The sequence below is a fragment of the Equus quagga genome, chromosome 8 (genome assembly GCF_021613505.1).
Source record: "Equus quagga isolate Etosha38 chromosome 8, UCLA_HA_Equagga_1.0, whole genome shotgun sequence".
Classification (NCBI taxonomy): Eukaryota; Metazoa; Chordata; class Mammalia; order Perissodactyla; family Equidae; genus Equus; species Equus quagga.
Window position 1 is genome coordinate 13,140,902 of NC_060274.1, and position 21,525 is coordinate 13,162,426.

At 37.2% G+C, this 21,525-nt stretch overlaps 2 protein-coding genes across 6 annotated transcripts in view; one reads left to right on the forward strand and one right to left on the reverse strand.

Moving 5' to 3' along the window:
- The window catches only part of IPCEF1 (interaction protein for cytohesin exchange factors 1), a 176,583-nt gene that overhangs the window by 116,223 nt on the left and 38,835 nt on the right, over nt 1-21,525 (forward strand). For all 5 annotated transcript variants that reach the window (XM_046669269.1, XM_046669268.1, XM_046669271.1 and 2 more), the window contains 2 exons: nt 13,791-13,864; nt 15,597-15,668. In XM_046669269.1, coding sequence (XP_046525225.1) covers nt 13,791-13,864; nt 15,597-15,668 — 146 coding nt within the window. The remainder of the gene's footprint in view (nt 1-13,790; nt 13,865-15,596; nt 15,669-21,525) is intronic.
- OPRM1 (opioid receptor mu 1) overlaps nt 1-21,525 on the reverse strand; it is a 166,346-nt gene that overhangs the window by 7,146 nt on the left and 137,675 nt on the right.

Sequence of the window (21,525 nt, forward strand, 5' to 3'; positions counted from 1 at the left end):
GAGCTCCATATTCATTGTTTTAGCCAACAACCAACTTCTGAGTGTTGTCCCAAACAAAATTCCAATATTTTAAAATGTTTCTTCAGAGAAGACGATTCAAATCAATTATGTAGAATCGGTGGCCTCTTTGCCAACACATGTTCCTAGAGTTTGTGTTGTAAAGGAGAAAGAGAAGGTGAAACAGTGATGGGTCCACACAGGGCAAAATATGATGTTTCTGCAGCTAGGAGTAAGCAGCTTACCTCAAGATGATGAAAGATGGATTAAAGGGGTAAAGCTGATTGTTTAGGTACCACTTGAAACCCTGCATACAGGGACCATTGAGGGCTTGTGGAACTCTATTGCTTCCCCCATTATAATTTCAGGCATGTGGAAAAGACCTTTAAAATGCACATGTGGTTTAATTTATTTATAGTCTATGATGCTATCACCATGTTCCTAACATTTATTTTTCTTGGTAGGTCCCAGAATGCATTTCCAAAATAATGATTCCCAACCATAGCGTTAGGATCAGGTCAGTCTGTAGCTGGAGCAGGCAGTTTTTAATAACTTCTTGTTACTAAATCTATAGAATGTGGAAACATTTGCTTATATTGCCAATATTGTTTTCCTTTAAATTATTTCCAGACTTTTTAAATGTTTTCTATTGTGAAACGCCAAGACTATGAAATCCTCCGTTTCTTTCGTCTTGTTCTCAGGAGGCAGTGATATGCTCAGGTACTGCTGATTCAAAAGAGGAGGCGGAGGTAATGATGTAGGTTGGGCTGCGTCTGAGGCCAGTCCTCTTAGCTCACAGCGGTGCCTGCAGTGCCCATTCAGAGGAGGCAGCACTGCCCACGCTCCTCTGGCAAACGGTGCGCGGTGCTTTCTGCTGGTGTTTCCACAGCTTCTCTCTGTTTTACTTCGTCTTTTGTTTTGGTCATATCCACGTTCTTGCTTCTTGAAAAATTAAAGTCATTTTAAAAATTCCTTAAAATAGTATATCATAACACGTGTTCATTACAGAAAAAGTGGAAAATATAAGTAAGCAAAATAAAAAAAGAAGACGGGGAGGCAAACAGACAGAAAGTAATGAATTAAAATTAATTTTTGAAATAAATGGAGGTCCCTCCACTTTGATGTGATCACTGTACATCTTTTGGTGTATATGTTTCCAAACATTTTTTTTCTACGTTTTCAAGAATAAAATGATACTATGCATGATGTTGTAACTTGATTTTTTCACTAAGTGATGCATTATCAACATATTTCCGTGCCAAAGCATATGTATCCACAATGTCATTTCTAAAGGCTGTGACTGTTATATATAGGTACATCATAGTTTATCAATTCATGGAATATAAAATCAGAAATGCCTTTATTCTAAAATCTTTTAAAATACCTAACAGGAGATAGAATACACAAGCCCACATACACTAACTTAAGTATAAAGTGATATATATTTAATTTTTGTATATGTATAAATATAATATACGTGTGTTTGTATAATTATTAATATATGTGTATAAATATATTGATACATGTGTGTGTATACAACTTACCCATTCTTTTAAGCAAGCAGGAGGAAGGTGAATTTCACCAGCATAACGTAAGGGAGAAATGGCACTTGCATTCTAGTCCTGAGCTCTCTTATGAAGTTGTATGCCTTTAGATCAGTGATGTAACTCTTGTAGGGGAGGAAGAAATTTTCCTCTGCCCTTCTAGGTTCTTCTGGCTGGTTTAAGAATTAAATTGACATGAGAAAGATTAACAAGAGAAAATAAACTTTAATTTTGTAAGTACAGTGACCCTACATACATGAGAGATTCAGAGGCAGAAAGGTGAATTGAAATATTTGAGCCATCTTGAGACAAGGAATAGGATATGGGCCTGGGGCTTCACAGGGGAGGAGGCTAACTCACAGGATGATAAGAAGAACAAATTTTCAATATTCAGATATTTGCCTTGCCAAACAAATAGGTTATAAAAATTTACTTCTGGTAGTAACTCTTATTACAGGCAAGGCCCCCAATTTAAATTCTTTACGGGAGAGGGAAAAGTCTCTCTTGAGCCTGCAGAGTCTTGATTGCCTTTAGCTCAAAATATTCCACATGCCAAAGTGGCACATCCTCGGGAGGTCTGTTCTGAACCTCTTCACTCCCTGTGCATCATTTTCTTACGAGTATACTTTGACCAAAAGCACTATCTCTACATAATTCAGAGCGACTTTGAGAAGATCGAATGCATCTTAAAGCAATATAAAAAAAAATCAAAGGACTACATACAAAGAAAGGCAATTTTCTATATCCTTTAGATGAAATGTGCTTGCATAGTATTGTGATTTTAGGATGCAGAAGAATTGGGCTTAGAATGTTCAGGTACCAGAAATGGTTTCTTTTGGCAATAATGGCCTATCCTCTGCTGGCGATTACACAGGCCTACTGCCCCTGTGTAAAGGATGATCTAAAACCATAAAACAGGGGAGTGAACTAGAAGGCTCTGTGGGATTCTTCACCACAGTAGTTCCTAACCTGGAGGAAGAGTTCAGGTAATACATGATATCGTCATGTGTGCACATTTCCCAAGCAGTGGAATGAGAAGTGGCCCATGGAATGAGCTGAACTTTTGGTTAGATTTGAGGATTTTCCCAAGAAGTTGTTATCTGACGACTTATCATCTCTCTGGAGCAAGTTCTTTTAAGGCCTAGGCCCCAGCTGCTTCTACAGCCAAGCTAACTGATGAACTTATCCGTCCTTGTGCCACTGTGTTTCCCTCCCATAGAGCACGTTTCAAGAACATTTCAAAAGGAAGCTATGCAGTGCAAATTTTTTTTTTTAAATATTGAATATTTTTTAAAGGAGTCAGGATTCAGGAGAATGTATTTGAAACAATGTCTTCAAAAAAGACACAAGGAAATGACATGCTCTAGTTGAAGATATCCCTGGGTTCAGAAGCAGGAGGAAAAGTTCTAACTTGAAGCTTCAGCTACTTGACACCTTAGGCAAACCACACATCCTCTCTGGGCCTTCCTCCTTATCTGTTAAACACAAATGTGAATAGATAGCTGTTATCTGTGAAAGAGATGGTGCTCATTAACAGCACATTAACCACTGATACTTTCATATTTCAAATTTTATGAAACGTATTATGGCAAATGCGTTGGCATCTTTTACTGACAAATAATGATTTTCAGAGGAGTATCCTTAATTTTTTTTAATTTATTTTTTTAATTGTGGTGAAATATACATAACACAAAATTTCCCATCTTAATCATTTTTAAGGTCACAGTTCAGCGATATTCAGTATATTCACATTATTGCGCAACCATCTCCAGTACTCTTCAGCTTACAAAACTGAAACTCTGTACTCGTTAAACAGTAACTCTCTATTCTTCCTTTCCTCAGTCCCTGGCAACTACCTTTCTACTTTCTTGCTCTATGAATTTGACTACTCTAGGTGCCTCATGTAAGTGGAATCGCACAATATTTGTCTTCTGCAATGGGCTTATTTCACTTAGCGTAACGTCTTCAAGATTCATTCATGTTGTAGCATGTGTCAGAATTTTCTTTCTTTTTAAGGCTGAATAATACTCCATTGTATGTATATGCCATATTTTGTTTATCCGTTCACATGTGTTGATGGACACTTGAGTTGGGTCTACGTTTTGGCTATTGTGAATAAGGTTGCTATGAACATAGGTGTACAAATATGTCTTTGAGACCCTGCTTTCAATTATTTTGGTTATGTGCTAAGAACTGGAATTGCCAAGTCACATGCTAATTCTATTTGTAATTCTTTAACGAGCTGCCATACTGTTTTCCATAGTGGCTGCACCATTTTGCCTTCCACCAACAGTGCCTAAAGGTTCCAATTTCTCCACATTTTGATCATCATTTTTATTTTCTGTTTTATTTTTGCTTTTTTTGGTAGTAGCCATTCTAATGGGTGTGAGGTGGTAACTCATTGTGGGGTCTTTTTGTTTTTCTTTTTCCTTAAAGATTGGCATCTGAGCTAACCACTGTTGCCAATCATTTTTTTTTTCTACTTTTTCTCTCCAAATCCCCCCAGTACATAGTTGTATACTTTAGCTGTTCATTGTGGTTTTGATTTGCATTTCCCTAATGATTATTGACCTTGAGCATCTTTTAATGTACTTTTTGGCCATTTGTATATCTTTTTTGGAGAAATGTCTTTTTCCATTTTGAATCAGGTTATTTGTTTTATCTCGTGGTTGAGTAGCATCTAATGGTACTCAGGAAACTCATGAAAACAATTTGAAGAGATTTGAAAGTTCCTGAAGTATAGGAAGATTTCATATATATTGTACAAAGGCATGATTATGTGTTATACTGATTGTGATTTAAAAAAAACTAACCTTATTTTTTTATTTCTCCTAAATTTCTAATATTGAAAGCAAATGCGCCAGATTTTTAATTTTCTTAAATGCTGTTCCTTTATTTACTCTTCCCTCTGCTCCTGCTCTAACCGTGGATGGTAGATAAAATTTATTAGATAGCAAGGGATGTAATTTATTCTGTAATAGTGAGATTTAATCACATTTCTTCCTATTCATTTAAAAATTTTCCCCCATTGGTGCTTTCTTCATTTTTTTCCCACCACGCTGCTGAAGAGACCAACCTTACGTAGGTGAAAATTGTCTCTAGGGTTTTAAGGTTGCAAAAGAGCAGGTGGGAGAGGAAGCCGCACAGGGTCACATTATGAATGGCCTCGTGTGCTGAGGATTTTATATTACGGACAAAAGAAACACAAGATTCTTTTACATTGTGACTTTTCCATCTTCATTTTTTAAAAAAATGATATTTTAGGAGGCAATGACTATCTTTGTATGTCAGACTACCAGAAATTCCCTAGAAATTTCATTTCATTTAAAATATGATTCCATAGAGAGAGAATGGAAGAATGTAAGAATGACTAGCTTGGAGAGCTGATTTACAAATCATAGAATAGGATGCCAGTCACTTCTTGGTCACCACTTCAATAAGAACTAATATGATAGTGAGGTAGTCATTTCCTTGGAGATTTTTAGGAGGAAATAATGCAGAGGAATTATGGTGCCACGTAGTTGGGCTATTCATGAGTAGGAACTGTAAACAGGAACATTTTCTGTGAGAGAAATAGCATCTTGGTTTAGGTTGCCCAGAAACGGACCCTGAGAAGAGGATTTGGTTGCAAGTAGTTTGTTCGGAAAGTGACACCATAAATACTAGAAAGGGAATGGGGAAGTGAGAAAGGATGGAGAATTTGCTAACAAAGCTCTCCTTAGCAAGTGAGTTACTGTGGGTAACTGAAGCTTGATTCTGCTGGGGAATTCTGACAGCCTGTGAAAAACATGTACCTCTGAGTTTTCCTCCCAAGGGGCAGAGGAGCTGGGATATTTATCCACCAAGTCCCATTGGTCATTGCTTGAGGGCTCATCTTGGGACCACTGCTTCCTGAGCACCCCTGCACAAGTGGAGAAGTAGAATCTAGCAGTCAGAAAATCCCTCCCACAAAGAGATGCAGGAGCTGTCAGTGAGAAGTCTGGCGAGCATGTCCTGGGTGGTTAGGACGAGAGGATGTGGCTGGGTCATCAACAGCATCTTCTACAAGTGGTCTGGTTCTTTCAGAGTCGTTTTTCTCTTCCTCTTGGAGCCTCAGCAACCTCAGAACCATCATGATTATCACGATCAACACCTTCAGTCCATTTTTCTAATTAATGACAGGAAGCTGTGGATTATGTAGGAAATTGGGCTTTTCTGTTTAATAGTCAAAAACATTTGCTAAATGTTTTCTATGTAGAGAGTATCTTTTTCTAGGCATTAATAGGAAGGAAGTCTCTTTGGATCAAATTCTCATTATATTCGTAGGGTCATGTTAGATAAACACAATGCAACAATGTTTTAATAAAAACATACACTAGATAATGTATGATGGATATAGCGAGCCTGCTAGCATTGTTGTTCTCCAAAGAATTTAAAATATTTCTTACAGTGATTAATCTGACGCAAAGAAGACAGGGAGAGCTGAGACAGAGAACCAGCTGTTTGGAGGGCTCAGCTGACAACGGACAGAGTGAAAAACTTATTTTGCTTCACCTCCGTCTTTCTGGGTCATTTTTTCTCTTTGGTTTTCTGTCCATTCCTTTTCCCGATTCTTATCATTAATTCCTAGAAATTAATAATAGTAAAATCTTAAATTTTGTATAGCTTTGACAATTTTACAGTGTTACATACATCTGTGTTAACTCTGGATGCATCTGCTTTTTCGCTGTGTGAACACTGACTCGAGAGGTTAAGTGCTCTGTTTAAGATTACACAGTAAGAAGCTTGCGTCAAATCTTCTGATTCCAAATCCAGCATTCTTTCTCCTGTGCCATCTACCAACTGCAGATTCTCTTCTCCTTTTTAGCTCCTGCTTGAGACTGAAGAAGTTATTACTTTTTTATTATTATTTAACTGACTTCCAAGTTCTGGTCTGAGTTCTGGCACTTTAATAATACCATATAACTTTCCTACTTTATAACGCCCATCCAGTTCAGTGTCTAGGTTAAAAACCCATCAGTTTCGTAAATTCTGGCACTTGGATATGATTAATTTTCCTCTAAAGGCTAAGATGGTATACCTCCATGGTCTATGCTTAGCACTCAATAAATGTTGGCTATTGTTAGATGTTACTCAAGATCATTATATTTCTTAAAAAGATTTCAGGGGGCTGGCCCCATGGCTGAGTGGTTAAAAAGGTTCCACGTGCTCCACTTTTGCAGTCTGGGTTTGCAGGTTCAGATCCTGGGTGCGGACCGGTTCCACTCCTCAGCCATGCTGTGGAGGCATCCCACATACAAAGCAGAGGAAGACTGGCACAGATGTTAGCTCATGGCTAATCTTCCTCAAGCAAAAAAAAAATAAAAATAAAGAGGAGAATTGTCAACACATGCTAGCTCAGGGCAAATCTTCCTCACAAAGAAAAAAACAACTTGTTTCTCAATCATAATTTACAAAACATTAAATATAACATTAAAAAAAAAATTTCAGGCATTCTCACTGCCAGGCCTGCTTCTGATATCTAGAAGAAAAATCAAAACAAAACAAAAAACATTTTTTCTTGCTTCCCTTGCGATGCTGTCACAGCCCAGTGCTCAGCTCTCTGCCTGCAGGCTAGGTAATATTTACAGAATGTACATCACCTTAGTATGTGATCTTCAAATTTCCTTTTCTGGAAGGAAGAGAGAGAAGAGTTTTTATTAGAACAAAAGAATGTCATGGACTCCGATAAGTGGAGAAAAGGAGGGAACCTTTAGATTCCGTGCAATTTTTTGAGGGGAAAGAGTGGAGAAAAGCTACTAAAACTATCTAAAAATAATAGTAGCAATGTCACTAGTAAAAGTCCTTAGCCTATATTCTGCTAACCATGTATAATCAAAATTCTGTGTTCTCAGATCTCTTAGAGTAATTATTATTCATGTGGGGTTGTGTCACCCTGTTTATAGACAGGTTCATTTGTTTCTATTTGTTTTTAATTTTAGGAATTGCTTCTTTCTTTTGTTTTTTTTTAATATAAATCACTTACCCAATTCTTAGCAATTCTAAGGTGCCTCTTGATTTCAGAATTATTGAAGTATAAAAAATCAAGTTTCTTAGAATCAAGGAAACATGGTTCCACTGAGAATAGAGAGATAATTATACTTTTTATTTCTAACTGTAAAATACATAGTAATTTCCTATGTTCTGCTTCCTTTGATTTTGGTTTGGTCTTCTTTGATCTATTAGCATCTGTATTGTATCTATCGCTCTTATTTTTCTAGGTCTGCCCATCTGCCTTTCTGACATATATAGACACTCAAGTAATTTTGTCTGTTTTGCAAGGTGTTTATAGTAGAAATAAGCCAAACTTTACTGATGGCAATGAACACTTATTTTTGCATTTAAATATTAAAATTTGATGTCTTATTTGAATTAATTTTTAAAAATATGTATGATATGGCAAATTCTATATAAGATATTTTTGTCTCTAAAATTCCTGTAGTCCAAAATTGAAGCCATAGTTAAGCTTAAACCAAAGAATATGAGAAATGTTAAACCAATTTTGCATCTAAAGTTTGAACAAATCAGATAGAGCCATCAACTGGGTCACCGGAGTCGTCACATTTTAGCTTCTTTCAAGTCCTGCTGATAGCCAGACAGGAGGAATTTCATTTGGTTTTTTATTCCCCAAACTTTTCCTGCATCTCGTGTTTTTAAAAAGAGCTTTATTGAAATATATTTTATGTATCATAAAATTCAATTTTATGTATCATAAAATTCATCTTATTTAAATTTACAATTCTGCGATTTTTGGTAAATTTACTGAGTGATGAAGCCATCATAATAAATTAGTTTTAAATCTTTTTCATCAAATCAATAACATTATGTTCATGTGCAGTTAATCTCCACTCCCACTCCTAACTCCAGGAAACCACTATTCTATTTTCTGTCTCCGTAGATTTTCCTTTTCTCTACATTTCATATAAAGGAAACATATAGTAATATGTGGTTTCCTGTGTCTGGCTTTCACTGAGCATAATGTTTTCAAAGTTTATCCATGTTTTAGCATGTGTCAATAGTTCACTAAAAATATTCCATTGTATCACTACCCCACACTAATTATTTTTTGTTGATGGATATTTAGATTTTATCCAATTTTTGGCTATTATGAATAATGCTGCTATAAATATTTGCATGCAAATCTTGGCACGCACATATGCTTTCATTTCTCTTGGGTAAATACCCAAGAGGAGTGGAATTGCTGGATTCTATGGTAATCATATGTTTATCTTTTTTAGAAACTGCCAAACTGTTTTCCAAAGTGGCTCCTGCATTTCATTTTAGCACTTTCTTTATTGTCAGAGGAGAAATACAATGTTCCTGTCATTCATTCATCCATAAAACTCATTTCTTTATTTCACATGTACTGAACAACTACTTTGTTCCAAGTATTAATGATATAACTATAAATCACAAAATTATTTCCTTCCGGGTCCTCACAGTCTATTGGAGAAACAGAGAAATAACCAGAGAACTAAATACAGTAAGAGAAGTGTGTAAGTGAAGCCCACCGCTGGTGCTTGGGCATGAAGAGGACGGCAGCTATTTCAGGCTCACAGGAGCAGGGGAGAAGTTTTGGAGAAGGTCACACCTAAGTTGATTCTTGGAGATGTGTCTAGGGAAGTGAGGTAGGAAGGGCATTGTAAGCCTAGGAGCAGAAGGCAACCTGCCCTGCTTGCAGTCTGAACCTCTTTACCCTGATCAACTTTACTTGTTTCCATAGGAATTATTGCCCACAATATGCAATGTAATTTATGGGTTCCTATATTGAGCTATGGTCTCTTTTCCGCATGAGAGAAGAGCTCTCTGTCTGTTTTGTCCACTGATATATCCCAAATATCTGACACAGTGCCTGACACAAAGCGGGTTCTCAATAAATATGCATTGAATAAATGAATGTGTAACACTGACAGCTTGGATAAAAATGTGTACTTAATGCTGCCTAATAAAGCAACTGCAGAGGAGGCTCCATTGAGATGAACAAAATCAGAGTTTCTGGGACAAGTGGATGCACTGATATGTGAGGAGTCATTGACTCCTTTTGAACTTCATATCACAAAGGGACAAACATTGCCTGTCTTCAGATTTAAGGCTAGACTTGGGAAGACAACTTTGGCACAATGGCCAAAGGATGGTTTGATATTTTTGGCAAGAAAACAGGACTTTTATTACATTAGGATACAGAGGGAAAATTGCAGGCACCAATGCAGAACTTTCAAGTAACTCTTCAGAAAGTTAGGAATTATTGAAGAGGAAGGATATTATTTGAGAAAGTTATTTTAGTTAATGTAATAAGGAACAAGGGATCTGAGGGAGGAGGAGGAGGAAAAAGAGGAAGAGGAGGAAACTGTCAATCCCTTAGGATTTCCCACCGTGATTGTCATTTTTGAGGCATTTTTGCAAGTCAAATAAGCAAAGACAGTTTTTGACACAGTTATCTGTGATTTTGAATACAGTGTGAATGTCTTCAGTACAGAGAAAAAATGCCCTTGCTGTAAAGGAAAGATTTACTGGGGCAAACACTAACATAGCTTTTACTCAAATTTATTTAGGCTCTTAGTGGAAGGAAACTCAGCCATTTCATTATGCAGAAAAGGAATCAACCCAAATGAAGATTTACAACTTCTCTCTTACATATATTTATGTTTCATTTTTTGTTGATTGACTTCTATGTTGTTATCATTTAAGATAAGCTCTTTGTACTGAAAATAGATTGTCTAGAGACTAATAATGCTATAAATTGAGTGTCAATTCTGATTTAGATTAATGAAAGTATTGTTTTTTCTTTATTTGTTTATTTTTGGTTAAGTAAGGGGTAGGGACGTTGGAGGAGATGAAACTAATTAAGCAGGGCTTGATTGTGAAGGGCATTTTATGCTCTGCTAAGACGCTTAAACTTATCCAAGAGCAATTGGGAACCATACAAGATTTTAATGAAAGAGGTGACGGGAAGAATATTCATGGAGTAAAGATTTGCTGTGATGTGATTTGGATGCTAAATTGGAGGAAAGGACAGAATTAGAGGAGGGAGAATGGTTTAGGAGACTTTTGCAGTAATTCAGGTGAGTTAGTGGTGGTCTGTAGGAGAGGTAGGTAATGCATGGATTGAAGAGCTGGGATAGAGGCAGGAACGATACAACTTAGTCAATTACTTGCGTGGATGCTGAGAAAGAAATTGAAGAGTCAAAGATGTCTCCCACATTTCTGTTTTTGAGAACTGGACAGAAAGTGATCTCATTCGTGGAAGTAGAGAACACAGAAGAAAGAGGAGCAGGCATTTTACGGAGTAAGGTGATGACTTGGTTTTGGATTTGTCACTCTTGAGGAGTGTCTTAGTCAGTTTGTGCTGTTATAACAAAATACCATAGACCAGGTGGCTTAAACAACAAACATTATTCCTCATAGTTCTGGAGGCTAAGAAGTCTAAGATCAAGGTGCTGGAAGATTCCATGTCTGGCGAGGGTCTTTTTTCTGGCTTGCAGACAGCTGTTTTCTTGCTGTATCCTTACATGGAGGGAAGTGGTCAAGGGGCTCTTGTCTCTTTCTTTTCTTATGAGGGCACTAATCCCATCATGGGGACTTCACCCTCATGACTTCATCCACATCTAATTACTTCCCAAAGGCCCCACATCCAAATATGATGACATTGGGGTTTAGGGCTTCAGCATATGAATTTGGGGTGGGGGGACACAGACAGGAAATCCATGGAATCTCCCATGTGAATAGGTACACTGGGTAATTAGGTCTCTGAGAGAGAAGCTCCAGGATTGAATCCCAGTTTCAGATATAAATTTAGGATATGTGTATATAACCGTGCAGCCATGGGAGTGTGTATGACCCCCCATAGAGAGCACTGGGGTGAGAAGAAAAAAAGTCTGTAGTCAGAAATCTTGAGAACACTGACATTTAAGAAGCAGGCAGGAGAAGAGGATCCCATGGAAGAAAGCAGGGAGCAGTTAGAGGAGAAGGGAAACAGCAGGAACACGTTGTCAGAAAAGCAAGATATGAGGCATTCAAGAGGGAGGGAGCAGGCTATAGTATCAGTTACTAGAAGTCAATTAAGTGAGGGCTAAAAAGGAGAGATGAGATTTAGCCACATGATGGTCATTGGGGTTCATGGTAACTACAGTTTCTGTGGAACACTGGGCCTAGAAATGAATGAGACGAGGAAGTAGAAACAAATGTCATTTTCTTTCTAAAACAATTACAGGAATTTACATAAAATATCTTAGCCTAACATAGGTATTTTTTTTATTCAGGTGCAATTCACATGAGATTACCTATTTTAAAGTGAGCGATGCAGTGGTGTTTAGTACACTCACAATTGCACTACCACCCCTATCTAGTCCACTCACATTGGCAACCCACCACCTGTATCTAGTTGCAAAGCATTTTCATCACACCAAAAGGAAAATCCATACCCATTAAGCAGTTGCTGCCTGTTCTCCTTTCCCCCTAACCCCGGCAACCACTACCTTCTGTTCTGTCTCTTTGGCTTTACCTATTCCGGATATTTCATATAAATGGAATCATACACTATGTGACATTTTGTGTCTGGTTTCTTTCACTCTGCATAGTATTCTTGAGGTTCATCCACATTGTGGCATATATCAGTACTTCATTCATTTTTATGGCTGAATAATATTCCATTGTATGGATAGACGACAGTTATTTTTCTGTTCCTCTGTTGATGGGCATTTGGACTGTTTCCATCTTTTGGGCTTTGTGAATAATGCTGCTGTGAACATGCATGTACTTGTATTTATTTGAGTACCTGTTTTCACTTCTTTTGGATGTATATCTAGGACTGGAATTCTGGAGCTTAACATAGTTTTTCAAAACTATACTTTAATATAATGACAACTGAGAATCCACAGGAATCATTGGTATTACAGAAAAAGTTGACTTACGTAGTCTATGTTCTTTATATACTTCACATTCTCTTTGAGATAGGATTTGTGAAACTACCGTCCAGTAATTAAATAGCCTATCAAGAGATAGATAAATTGAATAAAAAAATAATAGACATATAATTTTTTAAAGAAGAAAGTGCCCTTTAGAATTGAGTTTTGAGTCTTTATAAGAAGAAAGCATTTCAAGTTAGGAGTTTGGATAAATTGACCCATGTAGGAAGAGAAGATGGGATAGGCAGAGGGTTGGGTGTTTCATAGTTTAATTTTTCTGAAAAGAAGAGTGCAAGTTGTACTCTAGTTGGTGATAAAGAAAAGAGACACAGAATAATGAAGTGAACTAAGAGCACCCCTGGCGCTAATTTAATAGCTAGCTGACTTTTAAAATTAAGATTGTATTTTCAAAATCAACTTTTACTCATCTTCCAATAACCACTGACTCATTTGTGTTTAATATTGTGGATTGTATTTCTCCTCTCAGAGACACCCCTGTAGACGGAAGAAGATTTGAGTTCCATCTGTGATAAGCAATCTAGCCTTTTTGTGGTTCAATTAAATTTTATCCATAAAATAAAGATTAACAAATTCTTAGAGAGGTGGAACAATGACTATGTTTCCTATGAAATATTTCGTGTTTAAATTGGCATTCATGTTTTCTCCTCAAAACATATGTCATTTTCTTCTGCATTCTTTCCTTTGTAGAAAGAACTCCTAGAAACTGATTATGGCACTGAGATTTTCCAAGATATGATTCTGTGATTTAATCCCAAGGAACTGTCTACAGACTTGGCAGAGGAAACAATGTTTGTTGAGTGTCTAAGTGTTTTATTTATGTGAGCTCGCTTAAGTCTTATAACAACCAATAAGTGGTGGATCCATGATATCAGTCTTGATTTGCTAACTCCAAAGTCAGTTTGCTAACTCCAAAATCAGGTCTCTGTCCACCATATATTAAAATGTTAAGTAGGTTGCGTCTTATGTGCTTGTGGCTTATTGCAGTATTAGGGTGAGAAGGATGCTGAAAATGCCTGTGGACTCAGGAGGAAGTTGAGCTCCGATGGGTTAGCTTTGATGTTTTCCAGAAAGCTGGAGATGGGGGGTGGGGGGCAGGTCCCAAGCATGCCATATGTTGGCCATCCCTACAGTGTAGTCATGTTACTTTTCATGGAAAGATGGATGGGAAGTCCAATGCTGATTCAGAGAGGTATCTTGATTCTCTTTCATTTTATCTGTACTATTTCTATTCAATGTATATGATCTGAATAAACTAACTGCTAGGATTGATGCATTTATTCATATTTGTGGTATGTATTTGTTTCAGGCAGAGAAGGCTGATGGATTTGTCAACCTGCCTGATTTCACTGTGGAGAGAGCATCTGAATGCAAGAAAAAGCAGTAAGTTGTCTAGCATTTTCCACAAAACTCTGAGCTAGGATAATATTCCTTCATAATGTTCCTTGAGTGATGTGGAGATCTGAAAGTTAGTGAAGATGACACTCAAATGTCTGAGAATTTTGGGCATTGTGGGTTGGCACCCTAAACAGTAATAGAAGCTTTTAACCTTTTTTTTTCTGGGATTTCAGTTTATGGAGCAGATGGACTTAAAAACCCCATGGAGCCTTGGCATGGCATGTTGTTTACGACTGTGTCTGCAATAGAAAGAAAAACAAGTTCCCATCCAGGATTGGCAGGGAGGTCAAATGTCAGGAGTTTGTCCTTTAAAGAGGATGACTAGTTAAATAGGATTCGCCAGAGATGCAGATATGCCAGCAAGCCCAGTTTCTTTTTCTTAGTTCATAGAATTGTCAGTAGCACCTTTGAAATTGGATCCTCTGAGATGTCTTAGACTTGGGGATTATGTCTCAATATAATTTAAGTCCAAAGGATTTGAGAACTGACAGGAACCGAAAAAGTCACCAGCCCATGGTCCTCATTTTATTGAGAAAGGAGTAGCCTGGAGAGTCTAGACTTGTCTCGAACTCGCAGGAGAGCTGGCTCCAGACTGGCTATCCAGACTCCCAGTCAAGAAGTCTTCCCGTCATAGCATCCAGCTGCATTTTGCATACGTGTCCTCTTCACCTTGACCTTTTTCTTTCCTCTACGTCTGACATCTTTTCTTGTTTTATCAGAAAGGTGTATTTCCCTATTGACCTATGTTACTGGAAGCAGCAATTGGTTAGCTTCCTCTTAAAAAGATGAATAAACTCGTGTTATCTTTTAAGTCTTTGCCATGCTGGTGTAGCTGCACATATCCAATAATACATGAGGTTGTGTAGATTCTTGTGGTTTTGACCAAACCGGTTATTTACAAAAACCCTGTCCTGTGCTGCGGGACTTCTGATCTAAATGGTAAAGGGGAAACACTTCATTATCTTCAATGTATTATATCCTTATACTAAAAATATATATTACACAATATATTTTTACTAATAGAGGGAGGCTTTGATAAGGTTTTGGTGTGTTATCACAGTGTAAAAATTCTATACTTGGTTATTTTCCTGTAAATAAAATTTTTGTGTACAGTCACAAGTCGCTTAGTGATGGGAACAGGTTCTGAGAAATGTGTTGTTAGGTGATTTCATCATTGTGCAAATGTCATAGAGTGCACTCACACAAACCTTGATGGTATAGCCTACTACACATCTAGGCTGTATGGTACTAATCTAATGAGATCACCATCTTATATGCAGTCTGTCATTGAAGGAAACATCATTATGTGGCACATGACCGTATATTTGATTGAATTTGAATAAATACTTTGCTTAACGGAGTTGATCTCAGTATTTTGAAATGACACCTCTATCAGGCTAAATTTTCATTTGTCTTTTTATAGTAAATCAGTTAGCAAATGAAAATAAAAGAATATGCCCACATGTTTTAAAAAGAAACCATTGATCAGCCATGACTCAGTCTTGTTCTGGATGTCCCAATGTGATAAACTAACCTTTCGCTCTCTACATGAAATAGAGATTCAATAACAGGTATTTAATGTAACTAAATTATTATTTTTTAATTTACAAAGAAAGCAGATGAACTTACCCTACTTATATTTGACTGCTTTACTTTCAAACCACCGATGATTTCAAACACTAATTTCTTATGTGTCTATGCTTTTCCCCCCTTCAAGCGCTTTTAAGATCAGCCATCCACAGATCAAGACCTTTTATTTTGCAGCTGAGAATACCCAGGAAATGAGTATGTAAGTAGAGAAAAATCGCTAATTTCAATCTTTATGGGCATGCGCTTACTTTGGTCAGGCGTTCAAATTTTAAACATATGTTTGTATCAATTATTGATTTATTTATTTTTGCTGCTTTAAGGGTTAATCTCTTTGGCAGTTATAAAGTCTTCTTGCTTTCTTCTCCAGGATTTGGAAGTGTTTTGGAGAACCACACATATCAAAATGGCTATTTTAGGAAGAAGTAGTAAGATTCTTCTGAGGGAATCACTAAGTTGAGAAAGGAATAGACAGAAGTCATTATAGGAAAATGTTAAAATGAGGATCAGCATCACAGGAAGAAGGGCTTGAAAGTATTATGTAACCGATCTCACGGGTTTCAGAATTCTATATGAAAAGTATATCTGTGGCGCTTGCGTGCTGTGATTATCATTATGATTCCTGTGCTTGTCGCCTCTCCATGTTCTATCCCAAACATTTTGCAAAATGTCTTAGCTCAGAGCACCTCTAACAGAAAATTTTACCTCCCTGCCTCCCTTTCCCTCTTACCCTGTTTAAATGAGTGGAATATATGTGTAGAGTACTACCCACCCTACTCCATCCATACTGGTTTAGATTATGGGATGATATCAATGGCTGTTATTTGAATGAGGCTATGTACTGAGGTGCTTGAGGCATCAAAGGGCCTTCTATTTAATTTTAGCCTGATGCTTAGAATTCTCAGTCTCTTATAGCCTTACATTAACTAATTAAAAATATGTCTATGGAACACCTGCTATGTGCCCCATTGTAGCGGATCCTGGGCAATAGAAATAAAGAATTAAAGAATTTAGACATAATTCCCCCAATCACAGAGTTTGTCTAAGCTTAATCTATTTTATTATTTTATTTATTTTATTAAATTATTTTATCTATTTTTTCCTCATCTATCTGCCCTGTATAATTTCTCTTTGCCCTCTCGCTGTAGAAACTTAAAGAAAAAAGAAGCTGCTTTTCACCAAACATGCGTGAGCATGAGTGCCCACACACACACGCAACTTCTTACAGGACATTCCATCAGCAGCCCCATTGAGGTAGAGGCATCCTCATCTGTTCCCTACATGATCTCTCTACTGCAATCCTTCAGATGAGGGCGGAATGACTCTTTCCCCAGAAAGTTGGGAAACCCTGTGTTAGAAATACCAAGGCAAGGAATCAACAATTGAGCCTTCCAAACAAGTCTTTTATTTACTTGGACAAAGAGAAGTTGAGTCTACCCTCTTTCTGATTTTAGCTTTGCCCCCCGTCTTTCTCAAGCATCTGGAGAGGATATTAAACTTCACAGACAAAGCTCTTTATTTCTCTTTTTATTTGCATTGGTAACTCTAAATCCTATCAATTAGGAAGCCCTAGGTATATAAGAGGAATGTGCAAGGCTTAATGTCCTGCCCAGCAGTACTTGAAGTTCTACCATAGTGAGGATAGTGAGGGTCCTTTCTGGTCTTTTGGGGTTTTTTTGTTTGTTTCGTTTTGTTTTTTGAGGAAGATTAGCCCTGAGCTAACTGCTGCCAATCCTCCTCTTTTTTGCTGAGGAAGACTGGCCCTGAGCTAACATTCATGCCCATCTTCCTCTACTTTATATGTGGGACACCTACCACAGCATGGCGTGCCAAGCGGTGCCATGTCTGCACCCGGGAGCCGAATTGGCAAACTCAGGGCCGCTGAAGTGGAACGTGCTCACTTACCGCTGCACCACTGGGCTGGCCCCTCCTTTCTGGTCTTTACTGGCCGTGAAACAATGTGGCTTCTGTCCCCTCTGACCCCCTGCTGTCCCTGGCTTCTCTCAAATAATGTCTTGTATCTCCAGCGTCCTTCCTGTCTGCATACATCCTTCCTACCTCTCCTGTGGCTGCTTCTTTCAAAGCAGTTCTGTCCCCTCCTATAAGGGGAGAGTGAGACCCAATTTACCAGAGAAACAATTACTGCTAAGTGTTTTGTTACCCAATGAAGTTTTTTCTCCACCTACACAGTAAAATGCATTTTTAAACCAGTACAAGTGTGAGACACTTACAAGGTTATCTGAATCTGTTACACTTCAGGCAGATCTGCTCTCTAAATTGCATATCTGAGTTATTTAGCTCCCTGCATACCCACTTCTCCAGTTTTTTGGTTTTGTCCATTTATCTTCAGTTGTCATCTTCTCCCTTTGCAGAGATCTAATGGCAAGTACAGCGGCATAAGGATAGCTATATATATGATACATACACTGCCCAGTTGGCTGTTAGAGCATTTCCTAGTTATGAAAGTGAAGATCTCATTGCCCATTTATGCTGTGAAGATCTAGTAATTTTACTTGAAATTATGTTAGTATCTTGTTTACCTTTCCAGCTTAAAAACAAGATGTAAATTGAAATTTGAGCCTAAGTATTCTTGACCCTATAGTTTTGAACCTCTCAGTGTCCTTGATACGCTTAAAAATCGTCCATCTGGCCACTCATAGGTAAATGGCCCACATTGCCTGTGCCTGCATGTATCATAATTTCTTTTGTTTATAATATTGTTGTTAAGTTTTATTATTCTGAAGGTGATTTTTCGGATAGCCAATAATGCAGAATCTCTTTGGGCCCCAGCTTAACTTCTGCTTTCTCCCACAAGATTATGAAGATGATATTTAGAGATTTGTTCTCCAGTAGCACCTGAAGAGCTTCCTTTCTTACTGATGTGGCCTCTTTAAGCCAGCAAATGACGTAGCTGGGTATTTCTTAGCGAGATGCAGCATTGCTGGGGACGGAGGGGGTGGCATTTGGAGTGGCGAGTCCCGTTTTAGAAGTTCGCCTCCTTGGGGAACTGCATTTTTGGGTGGTGACATTTCTCTCAGAGACGATGAAGGGAAAGGTAATTAAGTTTAATAGAAATGCAGTGTGTTCTGTAGGGACCCTCAGTTTAAAAGTACAGGGGTAAGTAATTAAGGGTAATGCAAGAGACGGTTTCTAAACAAAGACTGGAGGTAGCTGCCTTCTCGCTGTGGGAAGAGGGTTCTTGTTCGGTACATCAATTTCTTACCACTTGTGCTTCTCCAACACACACATTCTCGTGGACTGAATATACAACAAACTCCCAGGAAACATCTGTCATCTCTTTTATGTAAATATAAGTCTTTTTGTGCATCCACCTATTTAGCCACAAATAGAAATATTTTTACTGCCTTGATGTTTTAAAAAAATTCTTAGCAAAGGAGGTACTCTAAGCCAGTGGGTACTAGAAAGAAAACAGTCAAACAAGATTATAAACAATCACCAGTTTTTCAGACAAGTGTCTAATGGTAGCAAGAGGAATCATTTCTTTATTGCCAATATTCTTCTTTTTTGCTTTATTTCTGTGTTTACATGTTCTGGAAAGGAACTTAGAAATGCCTTTTCTTGTTTCAGGTATTTTCAATTCAAAACTATTTTTTGTCTTGATTTATTAAAAAAAAAAAATTGTTGGGGCTGGCCCTGTGGCATAATGGGAAGTTTGCGCACTCTGCTTTGGCACCCTGGGGTTTTTGGATTCGGATCCTGGGCATGGACCTACACACCGCTCATTAAGCCATGCTGTGGCAGCTTCCTGCAAGCAAAATAGAGGAAGATTGGCACAGATGTTAGCTCAGGGCCAATCTTCCTCACTCACACACACACAAAAGTGATCATTAAATTCATTATGCTTTGCCTGATTGATTTTTTAATTTTTTTAAATGTTTCTTTTAGTTAAGTAATACATAAAATGTATTCTTGTAAAAAAATCATGTAATACAGAAGTATGTAAAGTGAAAACCTTCCCAGACCCCTAACTTCACCTTCCAGATCAACTTCTCTCACTAGGATTCACCACTTTTAACAGTATGATGTACAGTCACGCATTGCTTAACAACAGGGTTGCATTCTGAGAAATGTGTCATTAGGCAATTGCATTGTTGTGTGAACATCAGAGAGTGTACTTACACAGTCCTAGATGGTATAGCCTACTACACACCTAGGCTCTATGGTGCTAATCTTATGGGACCACCATAAGATTATGTGGATATGTGGTCCATCGTTGACTGAAACATCATTGTGCAGCACATGACTGCATATCCTTCCTGACACTTTTCATACCAATTCGTGCACGTATACAAATATATAGTTTTAAAGTATGTTGAACCAGGCTAAACATAAGTTTTTGTACTTGCTTTTTTTCACTTAACAGTACGTGAGAGTTTTTCCAGGTCATTACAAGACCCCCCCCCCCATCTCAGTCCTTTTATTGGCTTCATTATAACATGGTTCTGATGAATCAGTACCATACTTTATCCATTTTTCTATTAACGGGAAATTCTATTGTTTCAGTGTTATTTTCTTTTTGCCATTGCAAGCCTTGTTGAATTAACATTTTCCACATTTATTTGTGTACATGAAGGTGTGTTTTTGTAAGGTAGATATTTATAATTAGAATTGTTGGGTAGTGGGAATAGATATTTATATTTTGAATAGTGTCAACAAATTGCCTGCTTAAAATTGGCCGTATCAATTTTCATCAACCAACAAAGGATGAGAATATTTCTTCCAAAAGTCTAGAAATCAGTGATATTTTAAATTTTTGCCAATCTAATGGTGAAAAATATTTTCTTGTGTTTGGATATGCATTTCCAAAAACACTCTTGAGGCTGAGAATTTTTTCAATACATTTATTAGCCATTTGTATTTTTTCTGTGAGTTACTGTTTCTTTGATTTGTTTATTATTCTATTGGGTCTTGATGATCATTTTCTGGTTCCTATGACACGACCTGAGTTCAGGTAGTTGTCTAGTTTTAAGTGGCCTCAGAGAGCTTATGTTTATCACGGTGCTGAAAGAGACTTCTTAAATGAGGCTGGAGCTCATCGTCCTTCTTGTAGAAAGTCCTATTCTACTTATTTTCAAAAATAAAATTTATCATTTATTTCCTGTTAAAAAATAATAGATAAAGCAAGACCATGGCAGGTGAGAGTTGGGTAGTGATTCCTAATTTGTTGACAGTTGTAGATTTGGGAATGTGCAATATTTATGACATGGTGGGAGTATAGCATGCAGTGTGGTTCATGGGGCGTTACAGAACTAGAAGCAATGAAAAGTATAAGTGAATCAATAAGTGCATAGTCCTATTATTATTATTTTGTTGGTATTGGTTGACTCAGGCCACTATGGAGTGCTCTGGTTTCTCAAAAAAAAAAAAAAAAAAGAAGATGAATACACAATATGGAATATTTTTTAAAAATACAGAAAACTGGAAAGAAGTAGGAAATAAATCACTTAGATTACCAGTGCTCTGAAATGTTTCCCCTTTAAATAGAACATTATGTATCTAGAAGCATATGAAATAGACACATTTTGTGTCTTCTAAAAACTTGTTTCATAAAATATGTTCCTAACTAAACCCTTGAGAAGGAATTACAGTGGCCTGAAGTTTGAGTTCCTTAAGGTTTGCCTGGTTCTATTTTTGTTATTGATGTTTAGTTGCAATTCCTTGCTAGTAAAATGATAAATCAATAGAAGACAGGACGTTGTCAATTTCTACCTTAAATAAAACTCTTCAAGGAATTAAAATTTTCCCCATCTTAGGGAAACCTGTAAAGCTCTAGCCAGATCTTGTACTGACTGATACAAAAATTTCAGCTTAAAAATGGATCATGTTTTCTTTATTTTTTGTGAAATAAACTTGCATTCTAAGAATTATATAGACAGAACTTTAATGGTTATGTTACTAAATTCAATGATAAAAATTTTGATGGTTTCTAAAATTTTCATATGTGCAATAACAAAACATAGATTTGTTCATGTATTTAAAGTATCTAGTGAAGCTGCCCACATTAATCAACTGGATAATGGGCCCCTTCATTTCTTATC